The 25943-nt window shown below is 36.7% G+C and overlaps 1 protein-coding gene across 2 annotated transcripts in view; it reads right to left on the bottom strand.

Moving 5' to 3' along the window:
- Positions 1-25943, bottom strand: part of CLTC (clathrin heavy chain) — a 70371-nt gene that overhangs the window by 35734 nt on the left and 8694 nt on the right. For both annotated transcript variants that reach the window (XM_056126592.1, XM_056126593.1), the window contains exons 2-10: positions 15048-15255; positions 12077-12345; positions 11486-11647; positions 8223-8336; positions 7682-7855; positions 4562-4759; positions 3189-3389; positions 1157-1309; positions 907-1029 (exon numbers count right to left, since the gene is read on the bottom strand). In XM_056126592.1, the coding sequence (XP_055982567.1) occupies positions 907-1029; positions 1157-1309; positions 3189-3389; positions 4562-4759; positions 7682-7855; positions 8223-8336; positions 11486-11647; positions 12077-12345; positions 15048-15255 (1602 nt within the window). The remainder of the gene's footprint in view (positions 1-906; positions 1030-1156; positions 1310-3188; positions 3390-4561; positions 4760-7681; positions 7856-8222; positions 8337-11485; positions 11648-12076; positions 12346-15047; positions 15256-25943) is intronic.

A 25943-nucleotide genomic window follows, 5' to 3' on the forward strand; every position in this document is an offset into this window, starting at 1 on the left:
TTAAGCATCGCCAGTTAATAAAAAAGCAAACAGGAAATAGGGTCCAAGAATAAAGAATATGGCCCTCAAGAAAAGAGGTCTCCCACCCCTGGGGACGGAGCCATAGTACATAGTACACTTGTCTCACACACAGTGAAAACAGGTTCAATCCCAGCAGCCCACATGGTCCCCTGTGCCTGTGAGGAGTAATTCCTGAGTGCAGAGGCAGGAGTAACCCCTGAGCACCACCGGGTATGACCCCAAAAGAACAACAAAAATCCAAAAAAGTTCCTAAATTAATTAAATCAAAATATACTACATAACAGTAGAAAATTAAACCAACTGATTTAAAATTTTGTTATTTAAAACAAAGTAGAAACAATTGCAAAGGCTCTGACTATCATGTCCAGAGACAAATCCTCCTCTCTCACTTGACTTACAGCAACAATACTTTTTTTCATCTTTTTTCTGCATTTTATTACTGTTATTTTATGCAAACATACATCTCCAAATAAGGTATTTGTTTTGCATGTTCCAAACTCATACAGATGGCATCTATCCATTCCACATCTTGTTTCTTGGCTTTTTTAAGGGAGGAAGTGAGGGAGTGTCACATGAGAGCAATGCTCAGGGGTTACTCCTGGTACTGCACTTAGGAATTACTCTTGGTGGTGCTTGGGACCGAACCCATGGAACGCCAGGGATTGAACATGGGTTGGCCACATGCAAGGCAAATGCACTACTCACTGTATTGCTCTGGTCCTCGTCTTGTGTTTGAAAACATCTTTTGAAGTTTATCCAGAGACAGATACCACTTTAATGTCTACAAACTCAAAGGCTAACCTGTTCTCCAAAGTTGCTTCAGCTAGAATCTCACCATTCCCCATTTTCTATCAGCTTCTATAGAACATATTTCAATGCCTTTACCTGAGTGATATCAGCAAGAGGTTCTTCATCCTGAACTAACATTTGAGCAAACTGCTGTCCTTGATCTGGGCTGATCCGCATGACATTTCTCAGCAGGAAGATCCAGTCTGGAGTATATCCCACCTACAAATATGCAAAAATTTGGATCCTGATGCAAAGCTTCATTTTTATGTCAGTTAAAGGCTTTTTATACAACAGACACTTGGTAATTTAGAACCATTGGTAAAAGTATAAATTTCACTGAACTCACTTTTTTAGCATATAAAACAATCTTCTGGACTTGACCTGTTTCTGCAAAACACTGAATGACTTTATTGGGGACATTGGCCCGTAGGTATACACTAAGTGCCAGTGTAGGGTCCACAGATTTCACAAGGTCACCGAGTTCTTCAGAACACTCCAGCTGTTCAAAGGAAAAGGAAATTATTTAGTAATCCATTAACTTTTAAATAAATGAGAAGCAGACATTACTTCCACTTATGATACGCACTTTGTTATGTTATTATAGTCCTAGAACATATTATAAATCTGCAGGAGTTGGAGTTAAGACTCCTGATCTTATATTCACAACAATGTCTCGGTAGAATTCTAAATAAAAGGCCCACCAAGATGTCAGGATATAGACATTATCAACTATCTTGTTAGAAACATTAAGTACTTAAAAAGCAGATTCTTATATTACTAAAAATATCCAGAATTGAGATTTTATGGCCTCAAAGTTTCAAAAATAAAGTTATCAATTGAGACTTAAGAAGTCATAGGAGGCCTACCCAAAGACCATTAGAAAACTGGGGTAAAATCTCTATGTCTAAAATATCTCAGCTTCATTATCTCCTTGCCACATGAATTTAAGATAAAGTGGATACTTCAACTTCACAAGATCAAACATAAAAAAATTTAGAAGGTGGTTTATAAGCAGATACCCTCCTCTGTATTATTTAACCTGCCTACCTTAGTTAGTCCCTCAATCTGGAAGTAAGTTTCTCTAAAAAAGATTCACTTCACATATTAAGAGTTGACTATCTAGTTTTAGTGGTTAAGAGAATGGTTCTCATCACTAACACCCAAAACTAAGAAGGAACAAGTTCTATCAGAGTCTATACCTCTTAACTCAGTATGTTAACTAATAAGGACTTCACCAAGGTCCTTTCTACTGCAGAAAGATCCAACATGACAAATCACCAGGAAAAAAAAGTAGCAATACCCAAAATGCTTTGACACTACTAAGTAGGTCAACTCAGTTATCTTGGCTATTCCCATCCTCCCTTATCTTAAGCAATTAGGACAGACCTCAAATACTCGCTACTGTGGCTAGCAACTATTCTTCAGCAGACTCCTGTCCAAGCATCCCAACTCTGAAGTACTATCCTCCAGTATCATATAAGATTGCCAGAAGCTGAGTCAAGAAACAAGGACTTAGAATTAGTAATGTAAAGTTACGTCCAATATGTAATAAAGCTGAAAGGTATGACAATCAAAGTTATTCACTACTCAGCGTACTTTAAACAGTACCACCTCAATTTTTAAAAGTGATATAAGACATGGCAATTCAATAATGCCATGGGTGAAATGTTTTTTTATGATGGCATGAAAAGAATAGCACAAATGGATTATTATCTGACAATTAAGTATTACTTTTCTCTAATGTGCTTAGGTAACAAAGTACTATTTAGATGCTCTATGAAAAAAAATTATTCCTGAGTGAATTGAAGATAAGAGGTATAAAGAGGGGCTGATGAGTTAGTACAATGGGAAGGATGTTTGTCTTGCACGCATCCAACCTGGGTTCAATCCCTGGCACCCCATGTGGTTCCCGAGCACCATCAGAAGAGATCCCTGAGTGCAAAGCCAGAAATAAGTCCAGAGCATAGCTTTGTATGGCCCTGTCCTCCCCAGCAAAAAAACCCAAAAACATTCCAAAGAAATACTATAGTAAAAAAGGTTAACAACATTTTAAAAGGTTCTTATTTAAATAAATTTAACAAAATGACAAGTATTTTTCCAAATTATGACAATTAACATTCGGCGAAATCATTCTGGGAAAACTAGATCATCATCAATTAGATAGGCTGCTATCTTATTAACATATATGAGCCAATAATCTTATGTTTTTATCACACACCTGCAAGTATGGTTTTACTAGCAGCAAATACCATCATCTCACAATCCTGGTATGTAAGTTTTGGTGTATTACTTGAAAAAGATGTTTTCATGTGAAAAAAATTTTTAACATAGAATTTAATATAATAATCATAAAAGTATGCTAACATAAGAAAATATACCTTGTCTTCTTTTAGCCATTTTTCCAAAAGCTGTTTCCGCCCCTGCTGAAGTACAGGCCTACACAGTTCCAAAGATTCATATTTGTTTAACTGGCCCTGGTCCAAAAGGATTCCAAAGTACTGAAGTAAAGGAGAAGTTTGACCTGGCTGGGCTGGGACACTCTGGAACCGACGGATGGTATCTGGGGTACGAAGGATTCCCTTTAGGAAAAATAAACATTAGAACAATGGAATGATGATCCAATAAATCCATGGGTCTCCTTAAGTCTACCTTTAAAAGTCTGATTCATCTACGACACCAAATTCTTTATCTGCAATAAGTCTAATAGTAGATTAGCAAACACCTACCACACACCCAGTTCAAAAGCTATGCCTTTCAGAACCAGAAATGTATCAACCTATCCACAATATTAATGTATAAAAGAATAGCATATCGGAAGGCAGTTATAGAGAGCTATTATTGTAGTTTCACATTAATGAAGTGCACATTTCATAATTCTGGTTAAATAGTAGATTAGCAAACACCTACCACACACCCAGTTCAAAAGCTATGCCTTTCAGAACCAGAAATGTATCAACCTATCCACAATATTAATGTATAAAAGAATAGCATATCGGAAGGCAGTTATAGAGAGCTATTATTGTAGTTTCACATTAATGAAGTGCACATTTCATAATTCTGGTCAGAATCTGAGGAGTAATTCAGTCCAACATAGTAATAAAAAATGAGGAGCTGGGATAAAAGCTTAGAATGTAGGTTTCACATGATTGAGGCCCTAATTCAACCCCTGCATTAAAAAAAAAAGTGATGAGAATAAATTCAACTCAAATTCAGGTGATTTCCTGTCACAAACCAAATAGGTCTGAGGTTTTAAGGATTTACAATCTTCCTCTTCTGGAAATATTATATTTCTAAAGATACTAATAAAATAGTATATTTCACTGAGAACAAACAGCATTACAACTAAATAAAAACATTTGTATACTGAAGCTGGAGCAATAGTACAGCAGGTAGGTCGTTTGCCTTGTGCACGGCTGACCCAGGTCTGATCCACAGCATCCCATATGGTTCCCCGGACACTACCAGGAGTAACCCCTGAGCATCACCGGGTGTAACCCCAAAAGCCAAAAATAAATAAAAATAAAAACATCTGTCTATGTAAAAATCATAGTGTGCTATATACAATGTTTCCACTAATATTGTTTTAAAAGCTAATAAATTACAACATAGAAAAGTAACCAAATCTATCGCATTGATAACTAATTCATATTCTATTACAGGTAAGTATAAATAAGAAAACAATCAGTTTCTCTGGAAACTGAGCATATTAACCTTAATCTGATCATGATAAATTCATTTTATAATAATTTACCTTTGGGGCATTAGCAGCCACCTTTGCTGCCTCTGAGTAATTTCCCTGGGCAAAGAGAGCGTTAAATTTCCGGGCAAAGAGTTCTTCAGCTCCAGCTAAGTTGTTACGTACAGCCATTCTCAGAGCCAAATCAGGATTTTGTAAGACATTAGTGATATAAGGAATTATGTTTTCTTCTTCCACACACACAGACAGAACCTGTAATTCAAAGATTAGTGAATAAAATAAATAAAGATTAGTGAATAGCTTCAATGTGTCAATTTTTATAAAGAATTATAAATTATAAATTTTTCTAAAGAATTAACAGATTTTTGTTTTAGATCTGGATACTACTGAATTACAAAGGTAATAAAATCAACATTTTTCCTGCTGCCATAAAAAATTGAAATTAAATAAGGCAGCACAGCTGGTAAGGTGCTTGCTTTGCACACAGCTAATCCAGGTTTGCCTGGTACCATTTTTGGTCCCTGGAGAACCTACATGGATGACCCTAAGGTGAGAATCAAGAATAAGCCTGAACACAACTGGGTGTGGCCCTAAAATACCAAAAATAAAAAAGTAAAAGGAAAGTAGGGGTCCACTGGAAAGATGGCTCAATCAATGGGCTGACCACATGCTTTGAATGTGAACATCAAGGTCTGATCCCCAGCACCACAGGAACAGCCCCCATTATTGTGTGTGGTCCAAAACCAAGTAAAATAAATAAATACCAGGAGAGATGTTTCCATTCTATTCTCTTTTCAGGAAGAAAATCATTTCCATTTTTAAGAGACATTTGTATTACTGCCCCCCATCTTAATTTTCACCTCCTAGGTAAAAAAGGAGGATGAACACATCCAGTTCCAACTGTACTTTCTGAAGCTTCTTACTGTAGTACATTAGTCTTCCCCAAACACCAAATCCAGTTTTATCTTTTCCAACTTTTATGCTGTTTTAACAGATCATTAGCAACTGGTATCTAAGTTCTACAGGAAACAGAGGAGGTTCCTGTATCTTCCATGTTCAGAATTTAAACTAGATGTTGACGATAATGTCATCTTGTTTGTGTTCGATTTTTCACCCAATAGACGTATACACTTATTCCAGCAGCTCATATGTTGGCTTTGATTAAAATAATCAAATCCTAATATTACTATAAACACCCACTGCTATACTCAAAGTGACCGGTACATAATATGTGTGACGGTAGGGTAGAACTGAGGGGAACAGTCAACAGTTCCCAGAATCAGTGTTATAAATATCCAACATATATGGTGAAATTATTTAAGAAACTTTGGCTTAAATATTACTTTAAAAACATTATCAAAAATGCAGCAATTAAAAAGGTCTTTGGCTAACAGTTCCCTGATTATTACAATTATCAATAACCTAGTTCATCAAAAGACCAATTGATACTTGATTTTTTTTCTATTTGGGTCACACCCAGCAATGCTCACAGGTTATTCCTGGCTCTGCACTCAGGAATTACTTCTGGCGGTGCTTGGAGAACCACATGGGATGCTAGGGATTAGAACTGAGGTCAGTCATGTGCAAGTCGAACACCCTACTCGCTGTACTTGTTCAGCCCCGATACTTGATTTTTTTTAATGAGACATATGCAACTGGTTAGCAAACAGTAACTAGTGCATTTTAAAAATTGCTTGTATTGGACTCTGATTATGAAGAAAGAACAGTCCCTTTCCTAAGGAGGAAAAATGACTGATGAAATTAAGAAAAATTATAATTCACTTTAGGGTTTTTTTTTTTTTTTTTTTTTTGCTTTTTGGGTCACACCTGGCGATGCACAGGGGTTACTCCTGGCTCTGCACTCGGGAGTTACTCCTGGCGGTGCTCAGGGAACCATATGGGATGCTGGGAATCGAACCCGGGTCGGCTGCGTGTAAGGCAAACGCCCTACCCGCTGTGCTATCTCTCCAGCCCCTAGTTTTAAAGACTAGGGGCATAAGTGGAAGCACCTAATCAGGCGTGGAGCTGAGAGAGCAATGAATCGGTAAAGAAAACCTCTCTTCCTCTACAGTATTTAACCTTTCATGTATACACCATTTTCTAGAAGTTAACAGAAGAAAAAATTCCTATCTACTTCCTTTCCTTACTATCTGGAAGTGATTAATTTGCAGAAAAAGTAGTAAAAGGAAGATCAGTATCAGTACTGTTTTTGAATCTTCAACCAACTTTTTTGAATATAACGTTCTGCCAGAAAGCAGCCTAATCATAGTAAAATACCAAGAAAAGTGGAGATGGGGGAGGGACACATGTTAGGTGATGTGAAAAGAGTTCTGTCAAATGAGACAAATTTGAACAGCTAACATTTTTTCCTATTTATTTCCTAACTTTCTAGGTACACAACGATAGTCACTGTAACATTTCCTTTCAGCATTAAATATTCAGCAATAATTAAAGTTAGAAAAAGAGACGTTAAAGGAATTATTTTCCTTGTAATTGATAATCCATTTTAGAAATTATACAAAAATTGCTATAGGAAGTACAGCATGAAAACATGAGACCCCCTGGGCGGTAGAGATAGTACAACAGGTAGGACGCTTGCCTTGCAAGCAGCCAACCTGAGTTCAATCCCCGACATTCCGTGTCGTCCCCCGAGCACCACCAGGAGTGATTCTTGAGTGCAGAGGCAGAGTTAACCCCTGAGCATCAATGGGTCTGGCCCTCAACAGTGGGGGAAAAAAAGGGGGGGGTATGGAGTGGATAGGGTGCTTGTCTTGCATCTGTCTAACCAGAATTTGATCCCTGGTATCCTATATGGTACCCTGTGCACTGAAAGGAGTAATCCTGAGTGTAGAGCCAGGTATGACTCCTGAGCATTGCTGGATATGACCCAAAAACAAAACAAATAAACAAAAACAACAACAACAAAAAAAGAAAGAAAAGACAGAGCCTTTATGGAGAGTCACTTTTCTGACAACAGAAAAACATACACAATCTGCTACAGCTATATGCCAAACTATTACTCAAAGACAGATTTAAGGATACACTTTAAGTTTAACTTCAAGTAAAGTCTATTTCCTGATAATAATTATTAACATCCATATTGTAAAATTAAGCTAACATGAAATAAATATTACTTTCTCTTATAGCTTAATTTAAGAGGCAAAGTTCTCTCACTTGTCCCTTTCTGTTTACTCCAATTATTCCAGCAGTGGCTTCATGAGGTGCAGTAACAAAGATTGTTTCTCCACTGATTCTATTCATGTAGATGCAGGTTCCAGTCTCAAGATCGTAGAGGTGGATGTAACCATACTTAGTAATCAAGAATACTACATCATGCTTTTCACTTATCTGCAGAGAAAAACAAACACATCAGCAAAATAAAATTGAGACATTTAGTTCAATTCCACACTACAAATGAAAAAATTCTTGAACATCGACAGGTGTATGACAAATTAAAAGCTAATATTTATGGTATCTCTCATTTTCATATCACCTTTAGATCAATATAGGATATTCAACCTTTAATGAAATACAAGAATATGACAAAATCTATAAACAATGGCAATTTTTAACAGTACAAAGATGCCTAATATACTTTTTTAGAACTAGAGATATTATCTTAAATGCCACTTAAATGACTGATTCTGAATAGTGGTTTTGGAATTAGTTTTCTTAAGAAAAAAATATTGAAAGTTTTTTATTTTGCTTAAAATACCTGCATAGCAACGGGAAAGTCATTTTGTGCTTCTGGAGGAAAGAAAACATCCACTGCCTTCTTTGGAAAAGGCTGGTTCCCTGTAGGTGGTGTGCCAACTTCAATAATATGTAACTGTTAAACAACAACAACAACAATTTACATAAACCTGTATTTTTCAGCAGTTGAACACAGCAGCTTTAATTATAGCCTCAAACAGGAAATAACTGAAATGTCATAATTACTGAAATATCAAGCTACTGTACAACTGTACAGAGGAATATACCTCAGTATAAAGAGAATTCGCATGGAAAAATATGCTGAGGTAAAAAGAAAAACAATCTCTAAAGGTCATATACCAAATATTCTAATTACATAACAATCTTAAATTTAAAAAAATTATAGAAAAGCAGAATAAATTACTTGTTTTCAGGCATTAGAAACATTTAGGGGGAAAGGAGAGCACATAATTAGGCAGGGAAGAAACACATATTTTGGAATAGTATATCTTAAATCTACTTGTGATAAAGTGACAGAATTATGCAATTCTTTTGCAAAATATAACTACTGGGAGAAACTAGGCAAAGGATATTGAAATCTCTCTGGATTACTTTTGCAGTTTCCTATGAATTTCTACTATATAAAAATAAAACCTTCAAAAAGCCTTTTGAACAGCTAAAATCATCATACCTTAAATAACCTATCTTAACAGTCTGCAAAGGTGTGTTCTCATGACTTTCAATATTAAAATATTTTGAGTTGTAAATTGTTCGTTCTCTGCCTATAATGCAGGATGGAATATATGTAAACTAAGCTGAGTTGTCTCTCAAATCAACTCATTAAGTGGTTGAGAAAATTTTAACTTAAAAGCTTGAATTATTTACAAAAAGTAAACAATGTGAACAAAGTAATATTCATTTTGCTTAATCAACAATGGATTCAAGACGAAAACAATTTCTAAGGTAGATTAGAATAAGAAAGTTATTAAGGGTCTCATCCTTTTTTTTTTTGGTATGTTTTTGGGTCTCAACCACAGTGCTTAGGATTTACTCCGGGCAGTGTTTGAGGGACCATATGGGGTGTCAGGGATTGAACCCAGGTTGGTAGCATATAAAGCAAACAAACGCCCTTTGAGCCACTTCCCTGGCCACTATAAATTCCATTTTAAGCAGTCTTTTTTTTTGGGGGGGGGAGGGGGGTGGCCTTTGGGTCACACCAAGTGGTGTTAAGAGGCTACTTCTGGCTCTACTCTCAAGAACTACTCCTGCTGGTGCACACAGAACCAAGGGATGCCAGGGATCAAACCCAGGTCTGCCAATTGCAAGGCAAATTACCCTACCTGCTTTACTATCTGGTCCCTACATTAAGCAGTCTCTATCTCCCTTATTTTTTTAACTACTTAGTATGGGGAGGATATTAAGACATCAGGGGCTTGGAGAGATAGTCAAGCAGGCAGGCACATGATATGCACAAGGCTGACCCAGGTTCTATCCCCGGCAACTGATATGGTCCCCTTAGTACCACCAGGAATGACCCTTGAGCACAGAGCCAGGAGTAAGCCCTGAGTATAGCTGGTTGTGGCCCAAAAACAATACAAAAAAGGCAAAAGCAAAACCAAAAACAAAAAAGACTTCAGATACCCTGACAATGAGAACAACAATCAAACCAAGTTCCCAGTGTTAATTATGATATAGAGTAGTACAGTTACAGTAACAGAATTCTCAAAACACAATGCCAGAGAGATAACTCTAAGGGCTGAGAGCATGCTCTGTATTCAGTCCTGGGTTCAATCCCTGGCACCGAGAAAGGAATAGCCCCAGAGCAACACTAGGAGTGGCACTAGAACAAAAGAATTTCAAGGTTCCGTGGTAGGTTTTGGCTGGGAACAGGGATACTGCACATTCTCCTTTATTCCTCCTCATTTTCTAAGTCCAGTTTCTAAGCCTTCCTACTACTACAAGCAATCTTTCAATGCTCTAGTTAGCCAGATTTGTCTGTTGCCTGCAACTAAGAACTCTATCACACAAAATACTTCATCTATATGACTGTTTCAAAAAACAGAGCTGAGAGGTGCTGACTTATGGCAATATTTTTCACACTACATATTCTACCAAGATCAAGTTATCAAGGGTATTTAAAGCATATATTATAGATTTCACTTGCTGTTTGAAATTCTAGATATAGACTAAAAATTTACATTTATCAAGTCTACTAATTCTTATTCACAGTGAAGCTGCAAATACCAATGTGAGGTCTGTGGTAAAGGTCATTAAAAAGTCTTTAAAAAACTGCTGACACCCACATCCCACCGCCACTGCCATGTAAGCTATTCAACCAGCCCTGTTACAGAGATTCATAAATTAATCTCAAAAGAGATCAACTAGCTGCAAAAAATTTCTCAGATACCCATTTGAGGCTGAGACCTCTGGGCCACGCAGCCATACTCAATCACACCCCAAAGGCACCATTATACCCCGGCTGGACTGCCTGCTAAATATTCTGTATTTTCTAGAGCGACAGCCACGATCGCAGCTGCGCAACATCTCCAAACTCTACAATACTAACATCCCAGTAGGAGCACTTCAGACTACTGTATGGGAATGTAACATAGAAGCTAACCAATCTTAACTAACAAAAACATTAACACAGAAAGCTTAACTTGCAACAACAGATTAGTAAACACTCAGATAAGGACAAAAATGTCCCCATGATGAGATACAACAATTTTCACAAATTTTCTTCCGCGGAAATATATCTTGATCATTCCATTAACCATTTAGTGGTAACAAGCAATATAAAATAAATTAATATGGGTCTGCTACAGGGGCAGGCCTAAGAAGTGGTGGGGGAAATGGACATAATGGTGGAAGGAAGGTGACAGTGGTGGTGCGATTGGTGTTGGAATAGAATGCCTGTAACAAATCATCATGAAGAACTTTGTAAATCATGGTGTTTAAATAAAGTGGAGGGGGGAAAAACACTGCTGATACAGGGCTGGGAGATGGTCTGAAGCCCAAGTGTCTGATCACCAAAACTTCCTAGTCACCTAGTACCACCATGGGTAGTCAGTTACCACTAGCAGGTATGACCCCAAAGCAGAAAAAGGTCAGCTGTTAACAGACATTATTCATTAATGATTGCCACAGTTGAAAGAGCATTTAAACAAAATTATAAATTGAATGCTAGGGCAAATTGACAAGGAAGGAAAAGAAGAGTTTTTTTAATTAATTAGCATCAGAAAGACAAAACCAAGTTTTAAACAATTTCCAAACCAAATTTTTTACCTTTCCTCCAGCTTGACCCCGGACTGCAAAACAAAACAACGTTGATTCTTCTGCATTTCCTTCCATCTTAAATTGTGCAAAACTGGCTGCGTGTCCTTCAATGGGCTGAGACACTTTCCTATCCACTGAATATAACTGCATCGCTCCAACCACACGATTTTGCTACAAATTTAAGTGAGCAACAGTTAAGTGTGAGGAATCAAAAACCCTGAGATTCAAATAGTGGAATAATTAGATCACACTAGCATTTTTAGCAGAACTTACTATTTTTTGTTATTCAATTTTTTAGAGTAAATTTGACAGTTCTTAATTTAAAATTTAACTCCAAAGCTTAACATGAGTGCTAAAATGTGCCTTACATATACTAATAAATTTCAAACAGTTCAATAAAGATCTTAAACCAGAAACCTTTATTTGTCTAAAAAGTAAAGAAATTAAAAAATAGCAGAATTCGGGGACAGGAAGTAGTAAGTTGGAATCAACAGGACTGAGTATAGAAAGTCTAATTTCAAAATAAACTGCATCATGGACACATTAGCTTAGCTCTCTGAATTTCTTCCTCTAATAAGAGCTGAAAAAAATGTTTGTTACCTGTGCAGATATACCAGTTAGAAGTAACCACTTTTGTTTTGCATCTGTACGATAATTGATAATCTGGCATCCCGCAAGGCTGGAATGGCGATCAAACATTTTCACTGGCTGAGACTCTCCTTCCATACTCCAATGATAAACGGCATTATCCGTCACAAGAGCAACTGTATTCAAAGAGATCCACTTCCAGAAGGTGACATCATCAGTCATGGTATGCGCCTTCATTTTACTTTTCATTTCAATGTTAAATATCTGAAGAGTTTTCCCAGCTGAAAGCGAAATAAAGAATTACTAATCACTGACAGCAAAAATCAAGATAAAGTAATGTCTGTCTAAATTAGCCCTATAACAAATTCTGTACCTTCTAGATAAAATGGTTGAATAGAGCAACAACCATGGAAGAGATAGCAGAGACTGAGCAAACAATTTACATCTACTTTTGAGCTTAGAGTTATTATTGCCTCTAATAAAGACATTTTAAACAGATAAAATGACTTCCAACTAAAAGTGAGTCTAAAGAATAGCGGCTCACTTGATGGAAAGAGTTTCAGTCTTCATACTTATACTATGTCTACTTTATATATAAATTAAGTTAGTTGCAGATACACAGGACAAAGCAAATCTAATACATACACAGGGAAACGTCTACTTTTAAAAAAAAAATCAGCCATCCACTACCTACCTAATTTTGTGGAAAATGCCCTTGGAAAGCATATACTTCAACTCTACCTTAAATCACCAGAAGATAAGAGAAGTGCATGCTACATTTAATTGGTTTAAGATACAAAGGGAAAGGTAGAGGTGCTGGAGGAAAGGAGACGAAGACAAAGGAAGACAAGTTCAGATGCTGTTAATATATGTGAAGTTCAAGCTTCATCCAATTAAGACAGCAAACATTTAGTAAAAGAAGGATGAAATTTGCCTTGAATGTTATTAAAGAGTTCACTGAGTCAGATGCAAAGACTTGTACTTGTGATTTGAAATCCATCACAATCTGAAATGTGATATGGCTTAAATTAAGCCACAACTATCACTAGGCTATCAAAATTAGTCCTTTAAAAAATAAGGAAAAAGCCATTCCTGAGCCACATAGAATCTGGCTCCAGAACACAAAAATTGTAAGACAGAACTGGGGAGGGAGGTAGGTGGATGAAGGGATGGGACACAAAACATAATTCTGTATCACAACCCTTCTCACCACATGTAAAAACTTCTTCCATAAAACAAAGAATGTTAGCCCCGTCCCACACAATATGTAAACCACAACCAGACTTGAACAATTGTGAGAGTTATAGTCCTGTTTATAAAAAGAAGTCAAGGGGTTTTAAACTGGCTTCAGAGAGAAGCAGTATTTGAGAATGACTTACTTTTTCCTTTGCTGCCTCCCCCAACTCAACGCATAATTTCATTGAAACATGTTGGAATAACTGTATATGGGTGGTTTTGAGAGGAGGGCAAAGGATAACAGTTAACTCTACAGTGTAGATATACAGGCACAGATCCATGGTATTTATGTACAATGCGCCAACAATCTTTTCAATTTATTCTTTTTATAGAACAGGACAATAACTAATACAATCTAATTTAAGATAACTCACCATCTGCACACATAAGAAAGCATTAAGAAATATGATAAGATAACAATAACATTAAAAATAGAAAAGAATTTTGAGAAAATTAAAAACGATGGCCTTTTACCAGAGAGGTGTGAGACCTGCTAAGCAACTGAATTTTATTCTTTAAGGAGGCTGAAAGGAAACTTAATGACTAAGTATGCTGTTAAATTTTTAAAAAAGCAGCTCAGTGTCATAATATGCGACCCTAGATGAAAGGTAGAACTACCATCTTGGATATGTAACATTGATTTGTTTGAATATGCTTGCATCCTAACTCCTATTTAATCTTCAATCAGTATTAGCACAAAATTCAAAGCTTAAATTATGTAAAGAACTGCACCTCTGACAACTAACACACTAATCAAAAGATTATAGCTGTAAGTTCTTATCCTATTATCAAGAAAAGAAGGAAAAAAAGGCAACTGAATGCCTTTTGAGTCAGTCACATTGTCACTTAGCATTCACTCAAATTTCTGCTTTAAAGAGTTAATTACATTTCACTCTAAAGTGCTAAGGAAAAAAACTTAATGCAGACTTCCACAAAGTATAATGAACTGTTTGAACTGCTTAGACCACAGGTTACCAAATTTATTTGCTCCACCAGCCCTTTTCCACAGGGAGAAATAAAATCACTCAGGCCCCCTAGAAATCCACCTTAAGCAAATGAAGAATGCATACCCCCAATTGCACCCAAGACTTCCCTTTTTCTCCCCCAGGGTCTCTTGGGGGAGAGAAAAGTATCACCCATTTTGAGAAAAACTGGTTACAAAGTTCCTTGTCATAACAATTAAAAGTTAATCTAAATAAATTCTAAAATCCTTAACTCCAAAGCTTTAAAATTCACTTACATATATACCATTCTTTTATCAGTATAAACCAAAGCCATTGTTAGAATTTTATATTATCTAAACAAAACATAAGCTAATGTTTGAAATATTTATGATTACCTAATACAAAGACAAAGCGTGAATGGCAAGATTATCATAAAAAAATTCTTTAATCTAAGCTTATGTGCTATTAAAGAATATTTTGTCCCAGACTACGAATCACTAATTTCTTATTGCTCCAACATATGGAACTGTCTTTAGTGGCCTTATATCACAATGTGGATATAAAATTTAAATTCACGTAATCTAAAACTTTAAATTTTTCCAATGAGATCTATATTGAGAAGAAAATCAGATATCTCACAGAAACATTTCAAGCTACTGAATTCATTAAAATCAAACTCAGTACTACCTTTAACTTTGTAGATCTATTAAAGCAAAGTTAATCAAATACTAAAAATAGATTATCATATTTAAACAAACTATACATATGGAAAAGTTTTAAGCAAAACCCCCATCATCTCATACCTTTTAGCGCAATTACTTTGCTTGCTGGATTCATGATGGCACTGTCTGCTGAAATTGGTCTTCGAATTGGATTACTCGGATCATTCATATCAATGATTACCACCTGGGCCTGCTCTCCTACTTTCTCTCTAATGCAGATGAATTTGTCTGACTCCATAGTCAGGGTACTGAATCCAATGTTTGCTGGATTTATACCCAGGTTCTGGAGCTGAGGAGAGATTAAAAATACACAAACATTAAAATTATCCATGCTAAAAGTGAACGACATCTTTTTATTGTCATTATTACAAATTTCATTTGACTACTGATGCTTTAAGATTAACAGTTGAAGGGGCTGGAGTGATAGTACAGCGGGTAGCGTGTTTGCCTTGCACGCGGCCGCCCCAGATTCGATCCCCCAGGCATCCTATGTGGTGCCACCAGAACCGCCAGGAGTAATTCCTGAGTGCAGAACCAGGAGTAACCCCTGAGCATCACTGGGTGTGACCCAAAGAAAATAAAAAAAAAAAAAATTGACAGTGAAAATTATTAAAATGATTCAAGCAAGGCAATGATGATCAGGGGACCATACAATGGGCTCAAACTCAGGGCTACTGCCTGCAAAGCAACCACTTGGCCCACTGAACTATTTTTTTAGTCTCAGTCTGTCCTCCCTTAACACCTTAATATTTAGTTTTTACTAGGCTCTGGAAAGATAGAATACATGTAAAGGAAGTTGCCTTGCAGGTAGTCAACTCCAATTAAGGTTTCCACCACTGAATGATTCCCAGAGCACAATCAGAGAGCCAGACCCTTATCCCCAACCCCTCCACCAAAGCACGAATAGTCCTTCCACCAGCACTGCTAGTTATAGCCTAAAAAATGCAAACCTCCCCTACAACACACAAATTTAATAATTACTCGATTTTATGCACTAATTTCAGGAAGAAGAGAAATTTAAATTTTTAAGGTTCTTATTCTAAAGCAACTTAGACTAGCAAGGACAAGTGAACAAAACTATTATACTCTGAAAAAAAGGCCCCCCACAAAAACATTATCGATGCCCACAGCTAAGAGAATTTGTTCAAAGTAGGAGGAAGACTAAAGATTTCTTAACAGAAGAACAGACGCAAAGGTCCAAAGATGAGATGGTGTGGTTTGCTAAGAAAACAAATACTTTTGTAATACTGAGAATATAGACTATTTAAAGACTTGAGCAGTGGAGAACTAGGGCATCAAGCACAAGGTGCAGACTAATGACTCAAATGTGCCCAAATAACAAATTCTGAATTTATTCTACAGACAAAAGTAGATACTCTGAGGACTTTAATAAGGAGTATATGGAAATCATTTTGCTTTGTGTATTAAATATTAAAATAGTCTCTACACAAATATGGATATTAGGTATTTGAAAAACAGCTGACTGGTAGAACAAAAGTCACTTGCTGGAAGAGTCTTCAGCTACTAGAATGGGTGATTAGTACTCTGAGTAACTGAACGTAATGCACTAATTTAAACTCCAGTAAAAAAAAAAAATCCTGTGAAGGCTTTATAAGCCTTGGCCAGAATATTTTTTTCATAGCTCCAAATGGACAATTCACATACAAGAAAACATAATAAAAAAAAGTGAAAAAAAATTTTTTAAAAAATCCAGGCTTCCTCCAGCCTTGTTTCTCAGATATCCAATTTCTCTCTCCAAATACCACCGTCAGTACTTTTTATGAACTGGCTGAGTCCTAAATTCTAGTTGAACTCTTCCACTAATAGTATTTCACTGTAACCAGACTAGGATCTGAGTAAGATATAACCAAAGATTAAGAAAATACATTTTACTTTCACTTCCTTCTTATTCTTACAGATATAAAGAGTAGTTACAGTAGCTTAATCATTGAATACCAGAACAAGGAGTCAAGCAATTGTCTAACCATTAATGCAAACATGGTAATAAAGTAGAAGATTTACTAGCTTTACAGGCTCAAGTATGTGCTGTAAAGCAAAGCAAGCATTCAAGCTATGAAATTATGCAACTTATAATGAATCTGGCTATTAAAAAGCTTTATAGAATGGGGCCAGGGAGATATTACAGAGGTTAAGGCACACACCTGGCATGAGGCCCACCCTAGTTCAACCCCCCACAAATGATTCCCCTCATCCCATGCATTAAAGGGTGCAGCACCACATCACATGCTCAGGTTTTTGTATTGAACCACCTGCCACATTGGCCATGAATCACCTTCACTGGTAGTGAAGGTCATGGGGGTCTCCTGAGAATTAATTGGGAGTGTCCCCCTGCCAAATAAAAACAAAAAAATGTTTATGAATTTTCATTCCCCCCCCACCCCCACAATGTTAACTTTTGTTTTTTTTTGGTTTGGGGGCCATACCTGGCAGTGCTCTGTGTTCCATGCTCTCTCCTGGCAGAGCTCAGGGAACCATAATGGGGTGCTATGAATTGAACCTAAGCCTGACTTTAACTTTTATAGATGCTTTCATTTCAGAATGAATGGAATAAAGTATTAGTGCTTCTCAAAACTACAAGAAGGAACTGTGCGCTATTCCCAGCAATCACAACCAAGTGTATGTGTAACCATAGTCACTGCAACATCCATCACCAATAGAGGGAAAGAAAAGCATGAGGGGGAGGGGGAGAAGGGAGGGGCTTAGGCCATACTCGGTTATGTTCAGAAATTACTTCTAGCTACGCACTCAGGAATCACTACTGGGGTGCTCAGGGAATCATGTGGAGTGGCCACATGTAAGGCAAACACCCTACCTCTATACTATTGCCCTGGCCCCAAGGAAACATTTTTTTAAATGTAAAAATAAAAATAACTCACCTCTCCCTCTCTCCCACCCTCTTTCTCACACACAAAGTATCAATTGCTTCCTATTTAAAGAAAACTATCCAAACACTGTAATTTGCTAGGCTTTCATAAAAACTTTGGAGATAAAAAATTTTGAACACTGGCCTACAGGTGGCACCTTTAAAGACTTGACACTTTGACCTATTGTAGATTCCAAAGGTTAAGCAAACTGATTTACTATTGATCAGCCAATCCAAAACTGATTATACTGGATTTACATATCACAAATGATATAAAAATGCTTCCTTTTTCCTTCTCCTCCACCCCTCACCTCAATTTTGCCAAGTGTCCCAATCATGTTTAGGACAAAAAGACCCATTATTACTTTCTGAAATGAGAAATAGTTTTTTAGATTCAAGTATAAAAATTTTTCATTCAAATAATTACTGTAAATATTTAACTTTGATCACCAAAGGAAACAGTATTAGTTGTTTCTGTAAATTACTTGTCAGAATCAAAATATCTTAGTTGAAAAAATATATCTAAGCTTAGTCCCATTTTTACCACTTAAAACTTTTTGACTGGGGGCAAATCAGTCATCTCTGGACCTCTAGTTTCCCCACCTGAGGAGGATCATGGTACCTATCTCAGAACTGTGATGTGCGTTTTTGTTTGGGAGCCACACCTGGCAGTGCTTAGGACTTATTTTTGGATCTGAGCTCAGGGACCACTTCTGGTAGGCTCCGGGACCATATGAGATCAAGAAATGGAACCTGCAACGGCCATTTGCAATGCCAAGAGCCTTTATCCACTGCATTATAGCTCGGCTCCAGAACTGTGAGGGTTTAAAGTCCTTAGCTCAATGCCTGACACAGGTTCAAAGGTACTATTAATACGTATGTGCAATGCTTCAGCCAGCTAATGGTAGTCTTTCAAAAAAAAATTTGTATCGTTATCTGCTCAATTCAGCTGTTCTGAAAGTTGGTTGAAACTCTGGGTGTAAATTTCTTTTGACTTCTGATAACAGATAGTCTTTGGGTGTATAATTTATTCTGATACTATATAATGCTCCTCCATCATCACTTTTTTTTTTTTGAACAGGAAACTGTGCTTAAGAACTTCCAATTTTAATCTAAACACCAGAATGTTCACGCTACATACAACTATCTTAGTTCCTACTTGAGGAAGCACTTTAAAACAATATTGCTACGGCTGTCTAATGTGTGTGTTTGTGTATTTCCAATAACTTAGGTAAAGAGGCAACCTGGGAAAGCTAATGCAAGAAAAGCCATAGTCAATGTAACAAAACTTTATCCCAATACAGAAATGTAAAATACCTCTCCTCCACTATTTGCACCATTCCAAAGTCCACACCCCAAAATTCCAGGTCAATTAAAAATTCCTTGGGGTCTGGAAGATAGATATCTTAAAGGATTAGAACACATGCTTCCATGCATTTTTATGCCCTAAATTAATTCCCCCTTAGCACTACACTGCCAGAAGCGATTCCTAAGTACGAAGCCAGAGGGAGATGCCAGGTCTGGACTAAAAAATACAAAACAAAACAAAAAAACTTTCAGAAAAATAAAAGCATATTTAATGATTGCTTTTCATTATCTCTAACTGAAGTTAAAGAGATCGAGAATCTTATTACACAAAAAAGACAACATTCTTTTTTTGTAGTTTTAAGAAACTACTGAAACGCAACTTATAAAACCCAAACTCCACAGTAACACAAATACATAATTAAAATTGAAAAGCTGTTTTTACAGAAGAAGACTAACTTGAAATATGAAATTTCCACATCACTAATCAAATCACTAAAATTGAGTCAGGCAAGAATTATTACTGGATACTAAAATTAAGGGATGAAAGTTTATATAGTAATACTAAAATGATCTAAAACATTTCCCCACAAAATACTTAGAGATTTAAAAGGCAGAAAATGTTACCACCACATAAGAGAAAAAAAAACCCAAAGAATTTTTTCATCAGTCCAATTCCTTGACTAGCTTAAGACGGCACAAAAATCTCTACTTCAGCAATGAAGATTATGCTATGCCCAAAATTGCCACATAATTAAAGGAGCAATAAGTTTGGTATGACCCTGCTACTTTCAACAAGTTCTTTCTTCTGGGGTCAGACAATAGTACAGCAGGAAGGATGCTTGCCTTGCATGTGGCCAACCTGTGTTCAATCCCTGGTATTAAGGGATCCCCGAAACCCCACCAACAGTGATCCCTGAGCACAGATGGGTGTGGCCCAAAAATGGGGGGAGAGCACACAAAGTTCTTTCTTTGTATAGATAAGTAGGTTCATTGGAATTATGCTACTTTCTAAGCATAACTGGGAAGTATAAATAATACTTCTTTATTAATAATGAGTAAACTAGGACAGAATTTATTTCCCATCTTATTCAGCAGAAAATCAAGAGACATTACAACTTGCATTATTAAAACTTGCATTTCTAAGGACTGAGCTTCACAATCAGTGCTGACTTTACACTTTCTAGATCCTTCCTCCTTGTTTTATCTAGAGCTAGAATATAAAGCAAGTATATACAAGCCAGATGGAATTTCTGTACCAGTAATCACGGTCACAGTCCTCCCATTGTTCATCAACAGTAACAGTACCAGTAAAATCTTATTAAAATATTTTCTGTAAATTAACCTTAACAAGATAAACATAGGCATTATGCTAGAATTAGGAGGCCAGCAAGTGCAGAGGCCTGATGATGCTTGGATGTCATTGTGATTCCATTCATTAAATCCCCAGGACAAATATATTGGGAGGCAGGGGGTTTCAGCCAGTGCTCAGGGCTACTCCAGCCAGGGACCATGAAGTATCAGAGACTGAGCCCAGGGACACAGGATATCAAGCATGTGTTTTTGTGCTTTGAACCATCTCCCTGGCCCAATACAGACATTTTCAAGTATGTGTCTAAAGAGTTTTTTAACTTCCTATTCCAAGTATTTCACTCAGCATAATTTCCTTTAACAGTTCTAAAACATCCTCTACCTTCACTAATATCACAGTGCAAAAAACGCTGACAACAGTCACTTAATGGAGCCCTTCCAGGAAATTAGCAGAATGTCAAAACGGCAGTTGCTATCTTCTACAGGAAATGAAGAAAAATGCTGAGAATGCAGCATTCCTTTAGTTCTTCCATCAACAGGATACCGGCCATTGTTTTCTGTGTGCTCCACACATTTCAGGCAACAAATAAAAGCTTTTAACTCCTGCTTATCCACGCTTCCACACTTCGAGTCGATCTTTTACAAATTTTTACTCTTGTCGTTTACTCCACTGCTAAGCAGTATATTCAGAACCAACTGTCATACTTCCCACCATACTTAATTCTGGGATTTCCCTTTAAATTAAAAAATAAATAAAACAAAACAAAACCCAGAAACACTTCAAAGCAATCTTCCACGTTGCTGATTTAAAAAAAGTTCTGCTCCTAATTCCCTTAGAATCAAATGTTATTTTCTGTTCATTTTATCTTATTTGGAGGAAAGAGGATTTGGGCCACACCTGGCTGTGCTCAAGGAACCACAGACAGGAAGCCATGGTAAAACAAACTCATCATTCATTCCTATAATATTTCCTCAGTATCTTCTTTTTATAGATTCTTTTACCACCACCACCCTTTTCTAAAAAAAAAAAAATAGAAAAAAGAAAACGAGAGAAAAATTTCAGCAACCCTCTGTAAATCTACCTTCTTTAAGCACATAAACAGAAAGTACTCCTCAATTATACCAAAGGTTATACTACCACAACCCCCTCAATAGAACTGGGAGGGGGTAGTATTATCCAATTTAGGAAACACTGTTTTAACCCATTATTATTTTCATGGGTCTTTCTGCTCCTATATATCAAGTTTACCTGCATGCTACAATTAATGTCAACAGTTTTTCTAAAGTTTTTCAGTTCAGGGTTAGAGAGAGCACAAAAAAAGGTACTTGCCTTGCAGGCAGCTACAGCCACAAACCTGGTTTGAATCCCTGGCACAATATATAATCCTTGATCATTGACAGATACGGCCCCAGAGCACAGACTCAGTAGTGTGCCCTCCCACCCCCCCAAAAAATTATCTGGGGTCCAGAGAGCTAGTACAGGTGTTAAGACACTAAACACTGCAGACCTTTTTTATCTCTGGAACTATATGTGGTCCCCTGAGCACAGAGCCAGGAAGGGTAAACCGTGAGAACAGCTAGGTGCGGTCAAAAAATTTTTCAGTTCAAATTTTAAAAATTTTTTATCTTTAGGTCTTTATTCCTAGTGGCTTTTTCCAATCATATATTTAAACAACTACCTAGAAGCTACAATGTGCTATACATTATGCTAACACAGAGAATTCTACAGTTGATGAGATGTGTCTTTTTTTCTACTCAGTGCATGACAAGCACATAGTAATTAAAATAGTGTCTTGATTATAAGATTATACCCAGTCATTACAGGGATGCATACCTAGGCCAGACATAAATGGACATATATGGTATCTCAGGAAAAGGGTAAATAAGAAATGTAATCTAAAACAGAAAAAATAGGCTGGAAAAACAATACTAGGAATAAATAATGCCTTGCATGCCCCTGATCACCACCAGGGGTCACTTCTGAGCACAGAGCCAGGAAAGGTTCCTTAACACTTCTGGGAATGGTTGGTACCAAGCTCCCCCCAAACCCCACCACTGCAAATAAACAAAACAGGACAAATAAAGGAAAAACACAAAGAACTGAAAGCATCCTAAAAGCTAAATAGGACACTCATCATATCAATTCAGTTATTCCCTAAACACCAATAAAATTTTGAAAAATTGGAAAATGAAAAAATAAAAATTATTGTATAAGGATGAAGGGAATGCAAAATGATGCATAATGAAGCAGCTGCAGTTGCAAACAGTTGGGCCGACCTGGGTTCGATCCCCTGAGCATTGCCTGGTGTGACCCAAAAAAACTTGTCCAAGAATCTTGGTAACAATGTACACTATGGTTCAAAGATGGAAACATTCCAAAATGCTCATAAACTGATGAGGACATAAAACACGTCAAATGTGGCAGATACATTCAAAGGAAAATTGCTTAGCCACATGGAAAAACTGATAGGTAATCTATGGATAAGCCTCAAACATTACTTAGTAAAACAAGTTAAAACTTACAGGTCTTAATTACATAATATTTAGTAGTTTTATCATTCTATTAATATGAAATATGCAAGTAGAGTAAATCCACAGAGACATAGCGGTTTCCAGAAGATGGGAGGAAGGGAAAAGGAGAAACAGCTGAATTGGTATGGGGTGATAAAAATTTTTGCAACTAAGGATGGTGAACGCTCTAAATACTAGTAAACTGTTCACTTTACAATAGTTAATTTTAAATTATAAGAATTTTATCTCCAGTCAAAAAGATAGTACAGTGGGTAGGGGCTTTGTCTTGCATATGGGCAACCTGGATTCAATCCTGGGAACCACATGTGAGTGTGGCCCCCAAAACCAAACAAGAAAATTTGTTTCATCTCAATTTCAAAAAAAGGTCCTATTAAAATATAAAGTATGTATGTGTGTGGGGGGGGGGGCATATATACTTACTGCATTAAAGTGATCTCCTGGCTTAGTTTACATAAGTATTTAAAATTATTATCTTGGAATAATTTTTCTACTTATCTCTTAAAAACCATGTCACTTAAACTATTCATTTGCATTTTTCACTTGTGTCTTCATTAGCAGAAAGTCATCTTTGCTTTCTTAAAGTGCTTTTTTCCAATCCACTGTGATATAATCATGGCAGTTTTATAATATTCCTCAAATTTTCATTTGCATATATGGAGTAAATTTTTCATGTTTTTGAATTGGGATATCTAGAAATATACCTTAATGAAGTTTGGCAGTTTCATTCATTTGTGATATCATTAGTAAGTAAAAACAATCCTAGCCTACTTTCAATAAAATAACGTTATTTGAGGACCGGATTTCATTATACAGTCTTTTACTGAAAGTGAGTTTCCAAGAAACTATCAACATAAAGTTCTTGAAAGATATTTATTAAAAAAAAAAACTATCTTAGATTTGCATTCTTCAAAAGAGATAAATTCAGAATATGCAGAAAGTGGAAAGAGGTTTCGTAAACCATGCTTTCACTATACATTTTTCCCCCTAATTATTTACCAGCAAGTAATGAGATATATCCACAGTGCACAGTAACAAATATATATGATAATCTCTGATTTTACTCTGTCCAGTTTGGTGGGTTTTTTAAGCCCTTATTCTGAGATAAGCAATAGGTCTACAAATAGATGAGAGCAACTCGTAATCCAAATCCCTTTTCTGATGTGACGGATCAAACTAAAATTTCCTATTAATTCCACCTATAATGATTCTCAGTTTCAATCGATGGGGATGATCAAAAAGTGCAATCCAAGGACTGGAGAGATAGTCCAAGGGTTAAGGCACACATCCAGCACCCCTAATACCACATGGTCTTCCTGAGCATCAGCAGGTGTAGCATTTGGCAGCACTCAGGCATGTGATCTCCTACTGCTTGGAAGGAAAACAAAAATTGGAAATGGGGCTGGGTGTGCGGGGGGAGGGGCGTGTGGGGATGTGTCCTGAAGAGATAACTCAAAGGACTAAACAAATGTTTTGCACCAAAGAGGACCAACCAGGTTCGATCCCTGAGGCCACATGGTACCACAAAGCATAGACAGTGTGTATCCCCTAAGCACTATCAGGCATGGTCCCAAAACCAAAACAAAAATTCCAACCTGCAATCCTGGAGATTAAGTGAAGCACATCAATGTGAGAAAATGATATAAAAAATAAAGAAGAGGGAAAAACATGATCAAACCCCAAGATGCTGGCTTTAATATCTGCGTCAGTGATAGTTTTTCTTGAAGTTGTTTCCTTTAGTATGACATATAAATATTCAACTCAACTGGGTTAAAAAAAAAAACATTTTCCCCACCCTGGGCCAGAGAGATAGTACAGCAGGTAGGACACTTGTCTTCACAGGACCAACCTGGGTTCAATCAGGTTCAATCACTGGATGTGGGCTCAATTAACCCCCCACACACCTGCTCCCCCCACCCCCCCACACACACACAAAAAAACCCTCCAGTACAGAGGCACTAAAACTAGTATTTGAGTATCTATATGAGCTAAATATTACAATATAAACCTAAATGAATAGTATGGTCTATTTGTACAAATACCAGAACACATAAATGAGGAAGTTCAGACAAACTAAAATCCTAGATTAAACAGAGATCAGATTAGCCATTTAAGACACTTTTCACAATAGTACAGTGTAAGATTACATTTTTAAAATGTGACTAGTTGTAACACTTGGTACCCATTTCTTCAGAAATGAACTTCAAAATAAATTTCTTCAGAACTTAATAAAAAGTATTCAATGATTCAGAAAAGGAAGTATTAATACTACTGGCAGTTCTGCCTTTAAAGCAAAACCTTCTTTCTCTTCTATGGTAAGAGGCTATTCAAATTAAGCAAGCTAACCAAATTGAGCAAGCAAGTCCTACTCCCACCTTCCCCCTCCTTAAACACAATGGTAGCCCTTGAATTCCATTAAAGTGTTACATTAGTATCAACACACACACAAAAAAATGAATACAGAGTAAAAGAGAAAGCAGAAGTGGCCTATTTCACAAATGTTTTCAGACTGAAACACATACTCTCTGGTCATTAAGGAAAACATCTAGAGAGAAGTTTAAGTCAGTTTAATGAAAGGGCTAGACATAATACTGGTTACAAGTTAACCTGATTTCTATTATTCTGCATAATTTTCCAGAACTTGGGTCAGTTCCTTCAAAAACTATCCTCTAAATTGTTGAAAATCAAATGCTGATCTGCTGGCCCCTTATATTTAATAGAAACTATTTCCCTAAAAAACAAACAAACAAATAAAAAAACCTGATAGAATTCGAGCAGACACCACAGCATATTCACAAACTGTGGTCTATGTTGGACTCCAAATTATACAGATCATGAACCAAGTAAACAGTTCAAAATGCTGTAGTTAAATACCCTGCATTTGAGGACCCTGAGTTTGATCCCCAGAACTGCATGAACCCCCAAGAGAGTCCAGGTCTGGTCTCAAT

The sequence above is a fragment of the Sorex fumeus genome, unplaced genomic scaffold (assembly GCF_029834395.1).
Source record: "Sorex fumeus unplaced genomic scaffold, SorFum_2.1 ptg000063l, whole genome shotgun sequence".
Lineage (NCBI taxonomy): Eukaryota > Metazoa > Chordata > Mammalia > Eulipotyphla > Soricidae > Sorex > Sorex fumeus.